The following is a 22,015-nucleotide window of genomic DNA, read 5'->3' as shown; positions in this document are numbered from 1 at the left end:
AGAGCACAGTAACAGGCTTAATAGAAAGAGCAACATCTCTGACAGGTCACACAACATGTCTGCCGCCAATCTGCTCCATCTAATGATAAAGGAAGGACAAACTATACTACTGGGATGCTTAGATACATATACGTGTTTTCTTATTGTTAATTCTCATTCACTGAACTTCTGTCATTAACAATGGCGTACTGCGAACGCCTTGCTATCAGACACAGTGCCGGATTAAAGTCTGCAGAGCAGGACATGAGTGAAGTGTACAGATAACTGTCCAAGGAGTCAGCGCTTTCCCCTGGCAGTCTGACTCTCCTTCCGTCAAACTTGCAGACTGCAGTATGCTCACTGCCACGCTGACTCATTCCGCACATCACATATCTCTTCTCCTGTGTGAGCTGGAAGAAGAGTGCCCAGGAGAGAGCTTAGTGAATTCTCCCTTTAAAGTTACATCTAGTGAGATATCATTAGCGCTGTTCAATTTATGGTAATTTGTTCTAAACTTATATTAGAGGACCACACATAAAATTAGTGCCTGATTTATTGTGTTTTAGCAGAACAGGAAACCAGAGTGACTAGTTGCAGTACACCATGGTTCTAAGAAGAAATTCTGGGAATAAAAGGGAAAACGACTTTATTTTTCATTAATGTCCCATACTATAACTAAATGTGTCCTATGTTAGAGAGAAGGGTGGAGGCTGCAGACAGACTTTAGCACTGTATACACTATATAAGTCACTAAAATAACTTGAGGAATGATTTTCTGTTCAGGCTTTTTTTCATACCTGATTTGATTTCAATGGGGGTGTTTGTATCTATTTCATATTTCCCTTTACCAGGAAGAGGTACACGAAGTGGAATAATCTGCGGTACAAATATGGATCCAGCAGTCATTCTTTCTATGTGAGGACCTGTAGAGAATAATGTAGCATTACATACAGAGGTGGACACGCAGCGTAAATAAAAGTAGACGGATAGCTCTGTGAGGCACATACTTCGTACTATTTGTGTGGGACAAACAATCTGTGGATCAAGCAATGTTATGGGCAACCTGCACTTTGTATATTCTATATCTAAGTTAGTTTGATGCTTCATATCTCCACATATTGCTTATCCCACCCATTGTTACCTAAGTAGTGTACCAAAAATGTCTGCCTCGTCTGGTACGTTCATGGTTAGGCTGCACAATACGTGGACCTTATGATTCTCTGGGTATATTAGAGCTTGCATATTGTATTTTGTACTTTGTATATCCCCAAAGTGCATATTACTCATCCCATCCACTGTAACCTATGTAATGCATCCAAGATGGCTACCTCGCCCAGTAATGTTGTGGATGAGATGTACAATCTGCGGAACAGATGATTCTGTGGGTATCTCCCAATTCACAGGTGGTATTCACCCACTGTAACTAGTAGGATAGTGTCTTTTATATAATATTGTTTCTTTCATGAAAAGCGCTAATATATATATATATATATATATATATATATGTAATGCTAACAAGCAGCGGCACTCAGAGACTTAGCAACACATTTAAATAGTGTACCTTGACAAAGGGACGTGCTTGTCCCGAAACGTTGGAATTAGGTCATGTATTTTTGCCAATACACTATTTACAATTTTTGCTAAGTCTCTGAGTGCCGCTGCTTGTTAGTATTACCACTATACCTTGTCAATATCCAGAGGGCACCGGAGCGTGTGTATTTTTGAGAGTGGAGTGCCAGTCCGACTGCAGATTATATATATATATATATATATATATATATATATATATATATATATATAAAGAGCCACCATTACTATTATCATATCCAGGCCTAATGTCAGAAGTTGTTGTCCCTCCCAATTTGATTTCCATTTAGTGGTCTATTTTCTAAGCTGTTAGGGCATAAAGTGAACGGTGATAAGATATCAGCCAATCAGCTCCTAACTGCCATTTTTCAAACACAGCCTGTTACACGGCAGTTAGGAGCTGATTGGCTGGTACCTTATCACCGTTCACTTTATCTCCTAACACAGCTTAGTAAATAGACCCCTAAGTCTGTAAGGTGCTAAAAGCATTTTGTGGTGTCTTAATAAACAAATATACTCAAATAGATAAATATCAGTCCTACACAGGGGTGATGGGAATTATCAATAGATTACATGTGAGCTACAGTATAATTAAAAGGTAAAGGAATTTCCTTGCTGTTCAAATCTGCACCAGCCCTCAGGGACCTGCAAGTGGCACAGCTCCTGACAAACCTACATGTGTCTGTCTGCGAGTCTGCCTCAATGCATAATTACACAAATATAGAGCAAGTACCAAATCTGCACCAGCCCTCAGGGACCTGCAAGTGGCACAGCTCCTGACAAACCTACATGTGTCTGTCTGCGAGTCTGCCTCAGTGCATAATTACACAAATATAGAGCAAGTACCATATCTGCATACAGACATAGGCATACGCTTTTATGTGGGCATGTGCAGTACACCATACTTGCCTACTCTCACGAGGACCCACATTTTTTGGGTAGCCCCTGTACCCCCAGAAGAGTAGGCAGATCTCCCGCATCCCGCCTACCTCCTAGTGAAGTGGGCGGGATGGGGTGATTGTACGGGGAATTTGTGGATCCGTAGGGGGGAGGGGCTAAAATAATGGAAATTGCGTCATTTAGCCCTACCCCACCATGCGAACGTACGAATCGTGGCCTTTTCCAGTGAAGGGGTGGGGCCTAAGTCCAGCCCTGCCCCCCGAAAGCTGTCAGCAGCAGCTCCTTTCCGGGCTGCTCCTGGAGAGTTTTGTTAAGTCGGTAAGTATGCAGTACGCATTGTATATATTACGCTAAGCAAACAAGTGCACCCAACTCAGCATAAACCCCTAAGAGTGGTGGGGTAAAGCCATACTTGCCTCCATTTTTTTTACTCCTTTCCGGGGAGGAGAGGCAGGTGGGTTGCGATGGGGGCGGGGCCTGATGGGTCACATCATTAAGCCACGCCCCTTAGAGGGAAATTGTCTCAATTGGTGCAAATTTAAACAAGGTCGGGGCTAAATTACGCGAATCATGAAGAATCGCGTCATTAAGCTCTGCCCCTACACGGGGACCTGCGATCGCCATGGAAATTCTCCCCATTCTGCCCATTTCACTAGGAAGTGGGTAGAATGCAAGAGAAGTGCCTACACTTCAGGGGGTGCGGGGGGGGGGTTACCAGAAAAATCGGGAGCCTCCTGCGAATTCCGGAAGGGTAGGCATTTATGGGTAAAGCTATGTTGTACGCTAGGACTATTAGGAGTTCAATTCAATGCTCTGAAAAAGGGAAATTCTCCTGAAACACGCCTTGATACAATACCTTCCAACATGACCCTTTCCAGGAGGGACAAAATGCTCTGTGCAGGGGCGTTATCTATAATGGGTTCAGGGGGGCCCGCACCGCACACCCTGCACCCATATTATGTAAAACTTACCTCTCTGAGGTCCTGCGTCGGGTCTCCCAGCGCATGCACTGCACCATTTCCCCGACAATCTGTGCATGAGCAATAGACTCCGGGCACACTCTAGTGCCCAGAGTCTATTGATTCTTCGGTGGCCGGCCAGCCGCATCAGTCGGCTGCCGGCCCCGGAATGAGACGAGGGGGCCCATGACGGGGGATGCACACGGGCCCCCTCCTCTCTAAAGACACCCCTGGCTCTGTGCCTGGACTTCCCCCTTAATTAGGCTTGCCATATCATCTAGACACATGAATTGCACAGATTCTGCGGCTGGCTGACATGAAGGGGTTTATTTACTAAAGGAGTTGTTGGCCATAGCAACCAATCAGATTCTACTTATCATTTCACCTTCTAGAAGATAATAGTTAGAATCTGATTGGTTGCTATGGGCAACAACTCCACATCTAAAAACCCACACTTTAGTAAATATATCCCAAAGTCTCCATTTTACCAGGTTGTAATCAGTCACAGAACCTGTGCAAATCACGTGTCTCTAATTAAAGGGATTTTGTCCCGTATTAAGACCCCATACACCTACCGACAAATCGCCGTATCCTGCAATGGGATCAGAAACGCATTTCCAACTGGCAGCCATCGATGTTCCTTCGATTCAGCGCCTGTGCTGAAACACCTGTCTCATCAATTACCTAGTTCAACACAGGTGACTGCAATCATACATTAGGTGGGAAGTCCAGGAGCAGAGTGTTTTGTACCTAATGGAATGGGACACGGTTGAGGGTAGGCTTAAGGTGCATACACACTGTCAGATATGTCAGATGAACGATTTGCAAACGATTAATCGATTTCAGCCTGTATTAAAATGAATGAAATCGTCCAAATCTGACTGCAAACACATATATTGTTATTGTTATTGTTATCTGACAAATGGGAACGCGCATCGTTCATAATTGCCCACATGTCAGATTTTTCTTTCAGATATGAACGATTGAACGATTTTTTAAATCGTTATCGTTCAGATCAGAAGACAAATCTGACCGTGTGTATGCACCAATAATAATAACTACAGCCTGTTCTGTCCTGTTCACAATCTCACATATGCAATATAACCAGTAACCTGTAATTACTTATGATAACTTGTATCTCTGTACTAAGGCTAGATACACTCTCATAGACAGCCCCACCTCCTTTGGTCTTAGGTGAAGATGCAGGAGGTCGCAGCGCCCTCCTGAACTGGACACAGCTGGGAATGGTGCTCAGCAGCAGATTTACCTCCGGTCCCTCCTAGACCCCGTTACTACAGACGCTTTCCCGGTGGGATGAGCAGCATCAAAGCAAAAAGCGCAGGGATTGGCAAACACCCATTGCCTAGCAACCAAAGATGCGAGAACAGCTCTCCGCCCAGGCATCGGCCTCCCAATGTGTGTGCTCTATCAGCGCGTTGTTTGGGATGATGCAATATGGAGGCTCATGAATGCCGTGGCCGTATTTGTTATGGGCACAACACACCCTAGATAAATGTAAATATAAAACAGGGACTGGGCAGTAAAATGTGGTTTCAAATAGTGTGGTCTTAATTTTAGTTTGTACTAGAGTGTGTAAAGTTCAGTTGTACTTTTGCCCGTAAACAAGATGTCCGCCCGGGACTCATTCTCGTGACATAAGATTCAGGCGTCTGTCTGAGGAGGATTGGACAAGCAGGGTAATGTCTAAATTCCCTTTACCGAGAGGACCCTGACGTCATCAGACACTGGAAGCAGCATAGGGCAGTGTGCAGCGTGAGCCGGGTGCCGGTGGTGAATCCGCTGTGAGGAAGGTGCTCGGAGATGGCGGATGTGAAAGTGAAGCAGGAGGGCGCAGAGGCTGCAGAGATAGAGAATAGGTGCGCTGCTGGGACACTTTCCTTCTATCCCACCTCCTCTGTGCTTCTTTACACCTAGCCATCAGATTCTGGGCTCTTACATAGACATGTGTATGAATAGTCGCATGCACCGGCTCATAAGGCATCTGTTTGGCTCATGTCAATCATAACAGCATTTAATTGATGTGTTCATTTTGTTTGCTACTGTGTAATCAAGTTTATACATCAATTAGATTGATTGACATGAGACCATGTCCCTTTTTTTTTTAACAAAGTGCCGGGGGCGGTAGGAGTTCCACCACACTTGTCTAGGACCACTTTAAGCACTGCCAATAAGAAATAAAAGGTACTTCCTTATCTTTGCGGCCCCCTGCTGTAGGTCGCTGGTTACGCTACTTGCGTATCTTCAGCAGTCAGTGAAGATACGTAAGTAGCATAAACATGAGGAAATGCCATTCGGCCCCTTGCGAGCTCGCCATGCTGCGGGCACAATGGCATGCTTCGCTCGCCACAAGGATATATTCCCCCTCCATGCCCACTTGGATGGTAGGGAATGACGTTGGACACTGGTTGATCTTTACGCTACTTACATATCTTCTTAAGATGAGGTAGTACCTTCTAATTCTTATTGTCAGTGCTTAAAGTGGTCCTAGACAAGTGGTAGAACTCCCACTGCCCCCAGTGCTTTGTTTAAAAAAAGGGACATGGTCTCAAAAGAAAGGGGCGTGGTCACAAAATAGTATTCCCAATTCAAACTACGCCACACAGTAGCACAATCTTGATTCATCCCTGATTCACATTACACCACATAGTAGTGTCCCTTATTCATGTATGACACACAGCAGTGCCCCTTTTACACAATGCCCACAGTATTAGTGCCCCTAATACACATAATGCCCACAGTAGTAGTGTCGCTTATACAATGCCCACAGCAGTAGTGCCCATTGTAGTGGTGGCCCTTATGTAGTGCCCCCCAGTAGTGGTAGGGCCCCTTATGCAGTGCCCCCAGTAGTAATGCCCCCAGAAGTTTTGCCCCCTATAGTAAAGCTGCTAACACATAAAAAAAAAAAAAAACAATACTTGCCTTAAGCCCCGCTCCTGTGTCCGCTGCCGTCCGGTCCGCCTGTCTGCTCCTCTGAATTATGGGACAGATGTCATGACTTCTCTCCCATAGTATAAACAGGTGTTAATAATCCGAGCGCTTCACGTGTGAGAAGGAGATGCTTCAACAGGCTAAAAAGGTGTACACCCACAGTACACCCAGGTTACGACAGAAAATACACTGGTATTGAAGGTTCTGCGCAAGGTTTACCTGTGTATTTTCTGTCTCTCCCATAGTGCCCGTAGGGGGAGCCGAAAGCCGGAGCTCAGGAGTTAGCTCCAGCCTCCGGCTGGCACTGCGGGAGGGTGCCGGGCGCCAGCTGGTAACAAAATCTCAGCAGGCGCCCTGCGACGCCGGACTGAGGTGGGTCAGAGGAGGCAGAACTGGTTCTGTCTCTAAATAGAAGTGACGGATCGTAGTTCTGGTCCACTCTAACCCCTGCTTATTGGGGAATATGAATCTGTGTTCATACTTCTCCAGAATACATTAAAGGGCAGACCATGGGCTGTGCCACACCATCAGGTTCTGTTAATTGTGCCACCTCCAAAGCATGATGGGCACTTACTAAGCAAAGAAAGTGCCACCCGCAGCCAGTTCTATCTGTGTAAAGCCTGTGTGCTGCTGCTGATCTCTGTCAGAAGAATCAGCGCCAGACGACGACAGGGCGGGGGGACGATCGCCGCCCGTACAGCCACCACGGTGTGTGTTTACTAACTGCCAACGGGGAAGGGCACCAGTCCCTTTCTCTGACAGGGGTGCTCAGACCCCTAGATACACAGACTGCAAATAATTTAATAAAGTGGTGTTAAGACGATTTCTTCTCGCATAAATCTGACAATACTGAGACCTGTGTATTTAGACTGTTTTTTTGTTTTTCTCTATTGTTACTTGTAAAACTCCACAATCTTTGTGGGAACAATTGGTAAAGTTTGTTTTATTTTATAGTTTGCGCTTACAGACTTCTTAGCTCATCAGATGTAGATGACATGGAAACCTGATAGGATGATATGTGCACAGCTATCATGATTATATGTTGGAATGCTCTTTTTATATAATCTCTACCAAGGGAAGAAGCTGGTATGAGTGGAAGGTGGAAGCCACGGGAAAATCTCATGTATTCAAGAACTAATTTTCAAAGGATGCCAACTTGGGAATCTGGCACAGAACATTGGCACTTTTGTGTTGGCTGCTGTCGCCGTGAACTCTGACCAGCCATGACCATTTCTGCCGAATTATCAGAAATACTTTTGGTTGAATCTCTTTTTTTTTTCTTGACTGTAGCTGATGTCCTCTAAGGAAATCCGCCTCCACATTCTGGATCCTAACAACATGTACTGTTGTCAGATACTGGAAGTGATTTTCTGCCCATGCAGAGATTTGTTGAATGAGTGTAAAGCTTGGGTACACACCTAAAAGATATATCGGCAGATGATGGTTTTTCATACATACTGAACACCCATCATCTGTCATCTGGCCGGGGTTCGCATTGCGCCCCCCTCCCCAAAATATCTGCATCGGCCGTGCTGCACAACCGACACGATATGTCTGTGAATGACGTTGTTCACAGACATATCGCTGGTACACACTGGCCGATGCACACACGATATATTGGCCGATCGATTGTGTAATAGTGTGTAACCAGCATAAGAAGAGGGTTGCTGTGGGCACCTCCTTGTTTATGTAATTACCACAGTCATGTTGACTGATGGTATCCTGACTGCACAGAATCCTTAATAACTAATGGGGACTGGACTGGTCTGAGCTCTCTCAGGTTGAAAGCTGGATTTCTGAACTGATTGATCCATTGTCCTTGGATTCTTTGATCTTTTGAATTAACTCAATTTCCTATGTGCTGGTATCTATTGTGATAATTTACAATGAGGTGTTTTCATTTATGCACTATTTTATTTTAAATATACTGGTCTGGGCGTATATACTAAAACAATCATTTTAAACATCCATAATGGGATCCCTGGCCCAATGAGCAGCATTGTGCTTGTAACTAATTTGCAGGCACATAATTGCATTGGTAACAGTGTGTTGCCTGAATTCCTTTATCGCCATAAGATGTCCGACTACAATCCGCTGGGAAGACGTCTGATACTTTCTGGTGACCAGGTGAACACCTAGGAATCTCTGCATCTGAATAAGTTGAAAATGTGTTACCTCCCAGTAATTATAACCATCCATGCTATTATAGGGAATCCAGAACAATCCCAATGTCTCCTTTCAATATTATTTTGTCCTGTGTCCTTATCAGGATGTCATCCAAGTATCTGGAGGTCTTGTTTTCTCAAGCGCAAGACTATGCGGACCTTGGTTATTGTTTTACGAGATGTTGCCAAGGCACAGGACAGGTCTTTATACTGGAAATTCCTGCCCAGTATGCAAAATGTGAGAAACTGGCAATTTTCAAAAATATTGGGATGTGCAGGAATTGTCTAACCAGTCCCCTGGCTCCAGAGTAATGGTTCTGATTGATTCCATTCTCACAAACCTGGCTCTCAGAAATGCAGTGACAGTCCTGTTGGCAGCTAGTGGACTAACACATATTCGGAAGCCTTCTCTTTGTGGCCATTGTTTTAACCTACAGGTTTTGCCTTTGGCTTCCAAACTGAGGTAGAAATGTACTCTTCTCATTTTGTATTCTATTCAATCCTTTTGTTTTTTCTAGCTTGAACAAAACAACAAATATCCTTGTAAACGTACTGGTTACAATATGCTGTTTTGGGGAACATCTGCCTGACATTAACTGACCCATTACTCTCATCTAGCGTCACTGATTATCCTGTGCTTTGTGAGCCTAACTTCAACAAGCAATGCCTCTAGTATGGAATCATTGACCGGATGGATCTGTTGAATGGTCATTCATGGCTTGTTTGTGAAAGGTTGTGTGTTCCCAGACACTGCTAAAAAAAAAACCCTTCAAGAATCTACAGCTTAGTAAATCTAGCCTGAGCCTAATGCGACTGTTTAAACAAAGTCATACTTCATTCTGAAACAGGCAATAAGCATGCACCACAGCATTATATATAGAGAGCACAGACAGGGCTTCAGCAGAGGGTGAGTCTAAAGCTGGGTACATACCTGGATGACCAGGCGATGCGATACACCGATATGTCACATCGCTGTACACACTGCCCGATCCGCTGTACAATGGTGCGATATGTCATTGCATGATTACTGTAACTGCACCGCATCGTCTGTTGCATCTTTCCATCTGATGTGCAGCACATCTGATCGGAAGGGTATGTAGTTATGAGACCGGCGGACGCATGGCCGCCGGTCTCAATACCGACAGTGTAATCCCGGCAAGGGATCTAACATAGGCGTCGAAATACCGATGCCTATGTTAATCCCGACCCCGGAACTCCGACAGGACTCCGCCCAAATCATAGTACAATCCCGGTACACCTCGATCCTTCGCGGACAATATATTGTTTAGTGTGTACCCAGCTTAAGCCTTTGCTGTACCACAGGGATCCTACAAACATCACCCCAATGAAGTAGAAAAGGAAGGTGACTAAAGGAACATGGGTGAGGAGAGACATGCTAGGAAACTCACATTTGTCAGTAAGAAGGGAAAACGAACTATTTCTTTCCCACTCCCATGTCGTAAGGGAAAGGAATTCAACTGTACATTCAGTGTCGGACTGGGACATGAAGGGCCCACTGGGGGAATGCAGTGATAGGGGCCCATACTTAGGGATGCGGCCAGCCTCCAGACGGGGTCTGGACCCCTTTAAATATAAACATATACAGTCAGGTCCATAAATATTGGGACATTGACAGAATTTTCATATTTTGGCCTCTATTCACCACCACAATGGTTTTTAAATGAAACAAACAAGATGTGCTTTAACTGCAGACTTTCAGATTTAATTTGAGGGTAATTACATCCAAATCAGGTGAACGGTGTAGGAATTACAACAGTTTCAATATGTGCCTCCCACTTTTTAAGGGGCCAAAAGTAATGGGACTATCAACTCAAAAGCTATTTCATGGAAAGGTGTGGGCTATTCCCTCGTTATTTCATTATCAATTAAGCAGGTAAAAGGTCTGGAGTTTATTCTAGGCGTGATATTTGCATTTGGAATCAGTTGCTGTTAACTCTCAATATGAGATCCAAAGAGCTGTCACTATCAGTAAAGTAAGCCATCATTAGGCTGAAAAATCAAAACAAGCCCATCAGAGAGATGGCAAAAACATTAGGTGTGGCCAAATCAACTGTTTGGAACATTCTTAAAAAGAAAGAATGCATCGGAGAGCTCAGCAACACCAAAAGACCCGGAAGACCACGGAAAACAACTGTGGTGGATGACAAAATAATTATTTCCCTGGTGAAGAAAAACCCCTTCACAACAGTTGGCCAAATCAAGAACACTCTCCAGGAGGTAGGTGTATATGTGTCAAAGTCAACAATCAAGAGAAGACTTCACAAGAGTGAATATAGAGGGTTCACCACAAGATGCAAACCATTGGTGAGCCACAAAAACAGGAAGACCAGATTAGAGTTCGCCAAACAACATCTAAAAAAGCCATTACAGTTCTGGAACAACATCCTATTGACAGATGAGACAAAGATCAACTTGTACCAGAGTGATGGGAAGAGAAGGAAAGGAACTGCTCATGATCCAAAACATACCACCTCATCAGTGAAGCATGGTAGTGGTAGTGTCATGGCGTGGGCATGTATGGCTGCCAATGGAACTGGTTCCCTTGTATTTATTGATGATGTGACTGCTGACAAAAGCAGCAGAATGAATTCTGAAGTGTTTCGGGCAATATTATATGCTCCTATTCAGTCAAATGCTTCAGAACTCATTGGACGGCGCTTCACAGTGCAGATGGACAATGACCCGAAGCATACTGCAAAAGCAATCAGAGTTTTTTTAAGGCTAAAAAGTGGAATGTTATGCAATGGCCAAGTCAATCCCCTGACCTGAATCCGATTGAGTATGCATTTCACTTCAAGTAGACAAAACTGAAGGGGAAAATGCCCCAAGAACAAGCAGGAACTAAAGACATTTGCAGTAGAGGCCTGGCAGATCATCACCAGGGATGAAACCCAGCATCTGGTGATGTCTATGCGTTCCAGACTTCAGGCTGTAATTGCCTGCAAAGGATTTGCAACAAAGTATTAAAAAGTGAAAGTTAGATTTAGGATTGTTTAGTTTGTCCCATTACTTTTGGCCCCTTAAAAAGTGGGAGGCACATATAGAAACCGTTGTAATTCCTACACCGTTCACCTGATTTGGATGTAATTACCCTCAAATTAAATCTGAAAGTCTGCAGTTAAAGCACATCTTGTTTGTTTCATTTCAAAGCCATTGTGGTGGTGAATAGAGGCCAAAATATGAAAATTCTGTCAATGTCCCAATATTTATGGACCTGACTGTATATAGTAAATACTGCTAGTGAATGCATGATAATGTACCAGATTAAAAACAGCAGTGCATTGTAGAAAATACACAATAGTCCTGTCCAGTATAATTCAAGTGCACAGTCTTTAACCTGATCCCTAAAGAAGGAGGTGGGCCCTCAGGCACTGGGGCCCACTGCGGGATTCCCCTGTACCCCTGTGGGCCAGTCCGACCCTGTGTACATTTGATAAATATTGACAATTTTGGAGTGACCCTGAACATTAGGGGCAATTGGTAGCTATATTGTGGGTACAGGATATTTTGCAGAACTAAACGTGTTCCTTCTGTTTTAGGATTATAGAGCTGTGCCAGCAGTTCCCTCATGGAATCACTGATCAAGTTATCCAGAATGAGATGCCGCAGATTGAAGCAAAGCAGAGAGCTATGGCAATCAACCGCTTACTGTCCGTTGTAAGTGCTTTGTGTGGGAGTACTATAGCTTTTCCTCACTCATTTCCAAAATGTCATGGCATATAGTCATCTGTCAGATCAACTCACTCATCTGTTTCTTCCTGCCTGGTAACACAGGAGCTATGTGAATTTTATTCTTATTTCATATATTTTCAATGCCTTTTAATTTTCGTTCATGATATCACTGCATTATGTATTGTATACTGATTGTAACCACTGCTACCACTTTACTGTATGGCAACTTCTTGTTTAAGTCCTCTTTTTTGCCCATGTATGGCATATACATATGCTCTTTGTATTTTCTGTTATGGTTGTTCACTATAAAAACATTTAAAATAAAATGAATTACTTCCCTTAGATTGCATTGATTGTATTTAATAGTTAGAAATGGACTATGCTGGCAGAGAGTATGGGTGGTAATAGAGTGGAAGCATATACTTGTGTGATGTAACTATATACATGGGAATATAGCAAGTGTATCCTCACTGGTTCCTACTGAATTGGTAAATTGTGGTCTCCTAGATATTGGTTCAGACCATTAAATGGCCACTTGATGTAGGCACTTTAATAATTATATCTTCTTGCAGCAAAACAATCTGGATTTTGAGTTGGATAATGGTTGACAATTGTGATTTGTATTGTTGATAACTTTACCTGTAATTACCTCCTGTGCTGCTGATTGACTTTTGTTCCAGTTTAAAATGAATAGCTCACACTGACTGTATTCTACTGTTTCATTTATGACTAAAGGGTCAGCTGGATATCCTTAGAAGTGGCACTGGCCTTCTGTACAGGATGAAGGACACACAGACTGCTGGGTGAGGATTCTTACTGGACTTGACAGGCAAACGTTGTGCTTCACCATCTACGTCCCCATGGTCAAAATTCAACTGTTGCATTTTGTTCTATGTTTTTCTGCAATCTTCCTATGTTTACAAATCTGTATTTTTAGTTTGCGATGATTCGCCTTTAGTACATGCAAATTATTTTGTGTTGAAAATTGGCAACAATTTTGAAAGCAGCTGTCTGCGCTAACAATTCTTTTTTTTTTTTTTCCCTCTCTTCCTTTTTCTTTTCGGTTTACAGTAAAATGAAGGGGTCTGACAACCAGGAAAAACTAGTTTATCAGATAATTGAGGATGCAGGCAATAAAGGTATGTTTTGTTCCTGCCATTTGTTTTAGCTGTTTATTTTTCTACTACTGGTCCATAGGCTCCAAAGGGAGACCTTGGGGTATAGGTGATGACGAGTCATCCGGGCACCACACAGTTAAAATTTTCTCCCAGGATGCACTGGGTCTACCTTCTATACCCCGCCCGCGGGCCAGAGGCACCTCAGTTTCGTTGGGTGCCTGGCCGGAGTTGGGACACTGCACGCAGTGGGGCTGTTCAACAGCCCCTGAAGATTTATTATTTTAAGAGGGTTTCTTCATTCTTCAGAGCGGACAGTCCAAAGGACGTCCGCGCTGCCGCTCCCTCACCCCGCTGACGCCGGTACTGATCTGGGGATCTCGGGTGGCCTCAGGGGTCTCGACTAGCAGGGACCCCGGAGGATCCCTGGACTGCGGCCGGGCACTACGGGGCAGGTAAGCGGCGGGTCACTGCGTAAGCGGTGTCCCGCTGAAATTGCAGTGTTTACCTCCAGGGCTGGAGATGACGGCGGTGGAGGCAGGCACTGAGTCCTGCGCTTCCACTAGTCCACCGGGGACATGCGCTGGATAGTAAGGGCGCGAGACCAGCGTCCTGGGGGTTAAACGCCGGCCAGGGGAGGCTGCCTTCCCTGTCTAACAGCCTGCTCCTCCTCTCAGCTAAAGCGCGCCTTTCCACTGCGGTCTGGCTACGCTGAGTTGCTCTCCTCCTCGGGCTACTAGACCTCTGAGGTCTCCGGCGGCCATTTTCTTGGTGGCAATGTCGCAGTTCTCTCTGGCCAGTGTGCGCCCAGTCCCCCTGCATACCTCCTACCTTTTGGGTCAGTGTATGTAGCACTATTGCCTACCAGACACTGATTCTGCGTAGTTGATTATAGTGCCATGGTGCAGGTTCATTTCTGCATTGTATGTGACTTATGCTAGTGCTGTCTGTGTCTATTTTTTTTTTTCACAAACTGTCAGTACCAAACTGTCATTTCCTCCAACTGTGTCTATCTCTGATTCATGCCCAGCTTACAGATGTCGTCAGGGTGTTTCTGATATCTCACATATATAAAGCTAGGTATTTGTGAGAATTGTCACATACTGTTGTACGTTGCACTTTGCCATATCTGAGCAGTAAGCTCCTGCAGCTTGCCCAAGCATCAGACTGGTCCAGTAAGACGGGGCAAGAGCCCCGAAATGTTGATCGTCTAAATACAAGTGGATTTTGCTTGTTTGTCTCCTAGTGCCGTTTTTTTGGAGGATATATATATATATATATTATTTAGTGGTGGCATTTATACTCCGTGCCGTATTGTGTACGATATTGCTCTACAGCTACGTCTGGGAGGGACAATAATGTGCGCCCTGCTGCACCCACTCTGCTATTTTACAGGTCGGGTGCTGCAGTATGTGAGGAGTAGATGGTACAGGATGGATTAGGTGGTATAATCCACTAGGCTCTTCTAATGCCCTGGTCCCTGTCCAGGAACCCCTTTATAAGGGCTTCCTTTTATCTCAGGTCCTGGCTACTATTACGGGCCGCTTAATGACATGCTTTTCCCCTCTATACAGTTACCACAGCAGTTTTTACTTTTTTTCCCTCACAGGGATTGCCGCAACAGATTACTGCTATGCAGATTCCACCTGTGCCCCCGCCAGGGGTGGATGGTGACCACCTCTACTGCTCTACAGACTTGTTGCAGGAGGAGAAAGCCGCTAGGCCTTGTAGGAGTCCTCTGGTGTCGGCATAGTCCACACACATCTCTGAGATGTCATCTGATGACGGAGAGATTGCGGATTTCTCTGAGTCCCCTCCACTGGGGATGGAGACTCTGGGGTTACTATTCCTGCTTTGGTGTGAACTGTCAGAGCCGTCTGGGTCATAGAGGATGTCGAACCAGCTCCTCTGTTCAGGCAGCCTCTGTCTGTACAAATAAAGGGCTGTGGAAGTCCCTTTATAGGATCATTTAGTTGATCGCAGGGCTACAGCCTGGCAAACGCCCGGTTAGAAAAAAACAAAACTGCGTGATGTGCATTAGGGCTGTGCTCTGACAGCTACCTATCACATCAGCATATGGCGGTACAGGGGGATACAGCTCGACGGAAGGCTCAGTTAGCGCAAGACCTTGCCGACAATGTTTGATACATTCCAGTGCCATCACGTCATGTACCGCTGTGATAAGTGACTATACAGGATGTGTCTTTGCTCGGAGATAACTGTCAATAATATATGTCCCCCTGTATTATAGAACCTACAGAGCGCTGGTAAAACAGCTGTATGTAGCAGGCCTTGATGCTCAGGATAGGGGGATAGACTCATTAGTAAATTCTTTTCTTTGGAGTAATGCAGCTTTAAGAGTGAGTCCTCCATTGCTCTTCTCTCTTCCAAGAATCTAAATCCATATATAACAATATGTTAATGTTATGGTAGTACTGTCCAATTTATATGGTAAGTGCCACATGTGTTAGAGGGAACTATAATGTTTTGTTCCTCCAGTGTATAAATAATTTTAGGACATGTCTAATTTTCTCTAGGTATATGGAGCAGAGATATACGATACAAAAGTAATCTTCCTCTCACTGAGATCAACAAAATCCTGAAGAACATGGAAAGCAAGAAACTGATTAAAGCTGTAAAATCAGTAGCGGTATGATGCTCATCTATACTATATACAGGGCTGTACAGATGTGTTGCTTTGTTATATTAAAAAAAAAAAATGTGTTAGTTAACTTGCTTTTTGCATGGTAGCCTCAGTTCAGCTAAGCTTTGAGGTTCTGAGGTTGAGGTTCTGCTTTGGTGGTAGAACCTCATTACTATTCACCAAAAGATTAAAGGGAACTTTTAAATAAAAAGATTTAGGAAATCTATCGTATCTACTAAAGGGTATACAGTCCTAATGTCAACAGTCAATGTCGCTATTGCGAATGTCGACGAGAAAAATGTTGTAGGGCAGTTTAGGCTGTGGTTAAGGCTCAGATCTGCAGAAAACGCAACATTTGACATGTCGACAAAACGTCCATGCAGCATTCTGAAAGTCGACATTTTGTACCACCCCCGCCCAAGGATTGGACAAATGGAGAAGATGCCCATCGCTACCTATCATTTTATAGAATGTACTTGATGAACGTTAGCTAGAAGCTGTTGGTTGCTATGGTGAACTTCTCCACTTGACCACTCTTTAGAAGCATTGATCCACTTTCCAAATAATTGCTGACTATGGGCTAGCTTATGCCGGGTACAAACGTTAATGCATCGGCAATTGTGCCGATGTCCAGGGACACCCTGGACATCACATGATTGGCGTTAAACATTACAGTGATGTAATGAACGATGGGACAATCGCTCGTTCCGTCCTTCATTAATATGCACGGCGCCGCATGCAATATTATCCAGTTGTCCATGCAGCATGGCCAACAGGACGATATCACATGTGACTGCGGGAGAGCACAAATGGTGCCCGATTTGTTGTTCTGATTTTGAGCCAAATCAGAATATCTCTTCAGTGTATACCTATCTTTATGGAGGTGGGGTCTTCCACCTCCTTTTTATCATATTTTTTTAACTTTTCATGAGACCACACCCCTCCATGCTCCTTGCTATTAGACCGCACAATAACTTATTGTATTGGGACAGTATTAGAATGCCTCAGTTTACTTACAGAAGAGAGCGAAAGAGTTTATGGGGAAAAGAAAGCAAACAATGGAATTGTACTATTCAGTGAGATTTCAAAGCAGATTCAGCAGTACCATAATGGAAACTGGTGACATTTAAACATTTGGCCTGGAAATGCCCAGAGAATTCTTACTCTCCAATAATATATACTGTATTTTTTTCCATCTAGAATTATATCCCTTTTATACACATAATCTGACAGTAACTTCAAATGGGAATTCTGCTACTTTTGGGTGTAAATAAATGCCAGATCATTATCAATCAACATTATATTATTAATAAGAACAATCTTTTTGTGTTTTCCTACATCAGGCTTCAAAAAAGAAAGTTTACATGCTGTACAATGTCCAACCAGACCGTTCAGTGACTGGCGGAGCATGGTACAGTGACCAGGACTTCGAGTCAGAATTTGTAGAAGTTTTAAACCAGCAGTGCTTTAAATTCTTACAGTCCAAGGTAAATTGCAAATTGGTACACGATCGTGTCTTCTGTGTTCCCTCACTGTTCTATGGTGCCTTCATTGTCTTCAACGAAAGCTGACCATATACTTGTACATTGCCCTTAACAGGCAGAAGCGGCCAAAGACAGTAAACAAAACCCCATGATCCAGAGAAACAGCTCATTCGCCTCTTCACATGAAGTTTGGAAATATATATGTGAACTTGGCATTAGCAAGGTAAGTGCAGAGCAGCACAAATGTGATACATCTCATACAAACAGTATCTCCATACTGTGGCGTAAATTCATCCCAGACGCCCGAAGGCAAGTTATCATTTAGTACCCCCCTATCTCCCATATTTATAGCCCTAAGTGGGGTGAATATATTGTGGGTGATGGAGGAGGTGCCCCTTCAGTGCTGGCGCCTCCATTGTCTCCCATACTTCTGCCCCTGTCTCCATATATGGCTAAATCCCTCTGTAAACAGAAAATGGATTTAATACACCAGCATCATTAGAAATGGTTTAACTATCTTAACTGGATAATTGTTATGTAGGGCAGGTAATAGGGCTCTCTTTACTTTATCTATGTAAATCTATTCCAAGTTTTTCAAAATAATCGATAAAGTAATGGCAGGAATGTAAATTTAAAATTAAAATACCTGTCTATACCAAGTTGATTTAACAAACAAAATAAATTTGTAATATTGTTGGCACAAGAGTGCCATATTTAAAAGCGAAATACTTTTAACAATAGCGTATATCTGACCATAAGGGATAGAGCTTTTTATTATTCTCATATCAGATTTCCTATATTTAAGTTTATTTATGGACATGGCAAGGAGCTTCTCAGTAGGTAGAGGCTAGCTGATAACTGCAGTGTTTTTTGTTAATACAGTATTAAGAATCTCCTGTCCTGTCAAGGTACAGATGTGTCCTCATACGTCCAGCCTCAATATGCCACAACTAGCCTGTAGCCCTTCGTGTACAGAATCAGAGACTCAGGTGCACATAGATATGCAAGTGTAGCGTATCAAATTAATTAGCACATTATGTTGCGATTTGGACACATTTTCGGCAAAAAAAACCACCCAGAGCTAGCAGAGTCTCACGGGACCTGGTGCGTGACTGCAGCAATGATGTGTAAGGACAAATCTGTAGCACGACTTTCACATACATACATAATTTTGCTATTTCTTGTTATATCAATTTGTATTTAAGGCTTGGAGACAAGTTTTCCAGCAGGGTGTGGCATGAATAGTTGACAGTCAGAAGTCAACATTTAAATTAGGTTGACAGGCAATATTGTTGACATGGTTAAAATGTCGACATAACCCTAAAAATAACACACAAAAGTACTGCAGACATGTTAAATGTTGTTGTTATGAACATGTCGGCATTTTAACATTGTGAGCATTTTTCCTGTCGATCTCCTTTTCATGTCGACATTCTAGTCGGCTCCCTTCCAACTTGTTATAAAATTATTCTTTGTATAATGCTCTATTTTTCCTTTTAAGGTTGAATTGTCCATGGAAGACATAGAAACTATCCTAAACACGTTGATCTATGACGGAAAGGTAGAGATGACCATAATTGCTGCAAAGGAGGGGACAGTGGGCAGTGTGGATGGACAGATGAAGCTTTATAGAGGAGTAAACCCAATCATACAGCCAGCAGGATTAGTGCGGACACCGTGTGGCCTGTGCCCAGTAAGTTGATTTCATCTGGCAAGTAAAACTGCATAACACCATTAATTACTTTGTTGTGAAATATAGCCTTTACATTACAGTATGTTATTAATGCAAATCTCTAACCATCCAATAGATAAAAAGGTGAGACTGGGATGTTAGAGATAACTGATTGCAGGAGAAGGGAGCTAGGTGCGATTGCTAATTACAAACTATACATAATAAATTATCTGGTTGTGTATGGATGCTGGCAGCCAGACAGGGTTACACACCTGCAGGTAAGTATCTAAACCTAACCCCTCCCCAGCCTAAATCTAGTTCCCCTCCCAGCCTATATCTAGTTCCCCTTCCCCCCCCCCCCCCCTCCTGCAGTAGCCAAAACTTAAACCCCATCCCCACAGCCTAGACCTAACCCTTCCCCCTAGTGCCTAATACTTCCCTTAACCCCACTACTTACCATCGGGATGCTGGCGCTGGGATTCTGACTGGTGGCGGCATTCTGAGCCCTGACAGCCGGTTTATGAACTGCATCCCCGAATTATCCATGAATTTTTAATTGTGCAGAATTTCCTCTATATACTTATGTATTTATTTTATATAAAGGGTTAGTTATCTAGAATAAAGTGCGCTTTGTGGTAACATTGGAACTACTTTGTAAGGCGCTGTGGAACACTTGTGGCGCTATATAAATTGATGATGATAATAATAATTTTATTAATAACAAGGAATCAAATGTGTAGACTTGATATCCTTCTACAGAATTTATTTTGGGCAGAAACACTTACTGTTGTCTTATTGTTTCCTACCAGGTCTTTTATGACTGTCATGAAGGTGGTGACATTTCTCCAGCTAATTGTATATACATGACGGAGTGGCTGGAATTTTAACGGTGCCTGTTGGTTCTGGACGGATCTCTAACTTAAAGTATAAAAACAATTTGCAAAATCTCAGCTCATATGGAGGAGCACTCTCCATCATGGAGGTCCAGACTGGACCCATTGTATGAAAGATATTTATTTTAGACAATTTTATGACGTTTGGTATGTACTGAAGAGTCACCATGTGATCCATGTCCCATCCCATGAAAAGAGCAGTGTAGTTTTTTTTATTCATTACACTTTTCAGTTGCATTAAAGTTTGAAAGCAGTGGGCATGGGAATTGAAGATAACTGAAATAAACTAATTTCTTAAGTTGGATTTGCGAAGTAATATTTATCATTGTTACATGGTAAATGTATGGATCCCCATACCACATGAAATATAAAAGTGTTGTCAATGACCCATGCAAGAGGTGGATGAACAAGTCTGATCAGTGATGTAACAATTGGGACAGTCCTAGTGATGGAATACTTGCACACATCGGATACACCACACTCTAAATGATGCATAAACTGACCTGTAATCCTTTCTGGACACGTGACTAAAAATCTCACCAGTCTTTTCATGCACGTTCAAGGACTTTTGCAAGACAATAGAATGTGCAAGCTACGCAAGATAACGGATATATCTGAATTCTACTAATTATTTCTATATATATATATATATATATATATATATAAATTATTATTTTTTTTTTTAGTTCAGTTTTATTTAATGGATGAGAGGCAATATGTAAATGACCTATTCAGAGGTCCATAATAAGCAAAAGAGATAACAATAATCACAAACCGTACATAATAAAAGAGTGTCTTAAGCAGACTTTATATTACATAGTTGGGCTCATCCAGATGCATTTTATATATGAAGACGAGAAGAGCAGATGAAAGAATGGAGTGACCGTCCGTGTAGGAGAGGAAGCCGTGAAAAGAGGAGGAAATACAAAAGAAAGGGGGATGGAGGAGTTACCCAGCTGGATCCGTCCCAGACATCCCGCATCATGTACAGGTGATCTTACATAGAAACATACGTATGCGGAAACAGAAAATCTAGGCTGAAAAGTCAGCGAAACACTGAGGGGATGGAAAAATGTGAAGTCCAAGGTTCCTATGTTTTGGGAAAGCTCTTTGGTGAGTTACTCAATATGCTGGTCATATATTCCATGGAGTATATGTGCCAAATCCCGGCTATGATCTCACCGTTGGAATTTCTAGGTGATTTCTAAGCTGCAGCCAGGTGATCTGTGACTGCAAGAATCATATGCCTGAGCAATTTATGTCGATGGGAGGCACCCGGGACATTTAGTGACAAAGGAAATACTTAGGGTTGAAAGGGACGTCTAACCTAGAATGGAGTTAGTGATCTCATCCCAAAAGGGAACTAGCTTTGGACAGTCCCACCATATATGCAAAAATGTTGTTACCTGTCCCACATCTCCAACACAAATTGGAAACATTGGGGTGCATCTTATTTAGTCTGGAGGGAACATAATACCATCTATAGAAAAGCTTATAAGCATTTTCCTTTATGCGTACACAGACGTACTGGATGCTACACTGGTATATATATCGTCATGGGATGCCGACTGTCAGAATACCGGCGCTGGAATCCCGACAGCAGTCAGAATCCCGGCTCCAGAATCCTGACTGCTAACATCCCAACGGTAAGTATTAGGGGGAGGGTTAGGGTTGGGCTGTGTGTGTGTGTGTGTGTGTGTGTGTGTGTGGGGTATTCTGTAGGGGGTATTCTGACAGGTGATATCATTCAGTAGTTTGATCCCCCCAGACGGCCAATATTTAAACAAGGGTGGGTGACAATCTGGCTTGAAGTCAGGATTGTTAAATAAGGGAATTATATCGTCGGTTTGAATGATCCCAAATGTCTAGCGTGTGCGATATAACTGGATGTTGCAATGAGGATTTAAGTTGACAATGCAATGAGCGAGTTGTACTGCTAAGTAATAAAGTTTAAAGTCTGGGACACCCAAACCAC

The 22,015-nt window shown here is 43.2% G+C and overlaps 2 protein-coding genes across 4 annotated transcripts in view; one reads left to right on the top strand and one right to left on the bottom strand.

Moving 5' to 3' along the window:
* The window catches only part of DZANK1 (double zinc ribbon and ankyrin repeat domains 1), a 67,034-nt gene extending 62,189 nt beyond the window's left edge, over positions 1-4,845 (bottom strand). Inside the window, exons 1-3 of one of the 3 annotated variants that reach the window (XM_088477578.1) lie at positions 4,605-4,845; positions 4,001-4,175; positions 777-902 (exon numbers count right to left, since the gene is read on the bottom strand). In XM_088477578.1, coding sequence (XP_088333704.1) covers positions 777-885 — 109 coding nt within the window. In that variant the 5' untranslated portion in view covers positions 886-902; positions 4,001-4,175; positions 4,605-4,845. The remainder of the gene's footprint in view (positions 1-776; positions 903-4,000; positions 4,176-4,604) is intronic. The other 2 variants (XM_088477577.1, XM_088477579.1) reach the window with 2 other exon arrangements.
* Positions 4,846-5,091: 246 nt separating this feature from the next.
* On the top strand, positions 5,092-20,344 carry POLR3F (RNA polymerase III subunit F). Its single transcript, XM_088477348.1, has 9 exons — positions 5,092-5,302; positions 12,100-12,217; positions 12,968-13,035; positions 13,304-13,371; positions 15,885-15,997; positions 17,335-17,478; positions 17,591-17,698; positions 18,977-19,168; positions 19,957-20,344. The coding sequence occupies exons 1-9, from the start codon at positions 5,247-5,249 to the stop codon at positions 20,032-20,034; spliced, it is 945 nt and encodes a 314-aa protein (XP_088333474.1). The 5' UTR covers positions 5,092-5,246; the 3' UTR covers positions 20,035-20,344.
* Positions 20,345-22,015: the final 1,671 nt, after the last annotated feature.

Source organism: Taudactylus pleione, unplaced genomic scaffold (genome assembly GCF_031769625.1).
Source record: "Taudactylus pleione unplaced genomic scaffold, aTauple2 ptg000201l, whole genome shotgun sequence".
NCBI lineage: Eukaryota > Metazoa > Chordata > Amphibia > Anura > Myobatrachidae > Taudactylus > Taudactylus pleione.
This window is presented reverse-complemented; position numbering and strand designations above follow the sequence as displayed.

Excerpts from the sequence above, each read along its gene's own strand:
- POLR3F (XM_088477348.1), top strand. The coding sequence starts at position 5,247 with ATGGCGGATGTGAAAGTGAAGCAGGAGGGCGCAGAGGCTGCAGAGATA. Across the intron at positions 12,218-12,967 it reads TCAACCGCTTACTGTCCGTT|GGTCAGCTGGATATCCTTAG; the intron begins GTAAGTGCTTTG and ends TTATGACTAAAG. Across the intron at positions 13,372-15,884 it reads TGAGGATGCAGGCAATAAAG|GTATATGGAGCAGAGATATA; the intron begins GTATGTTTTGTT and ends AATTTTCTCTAG.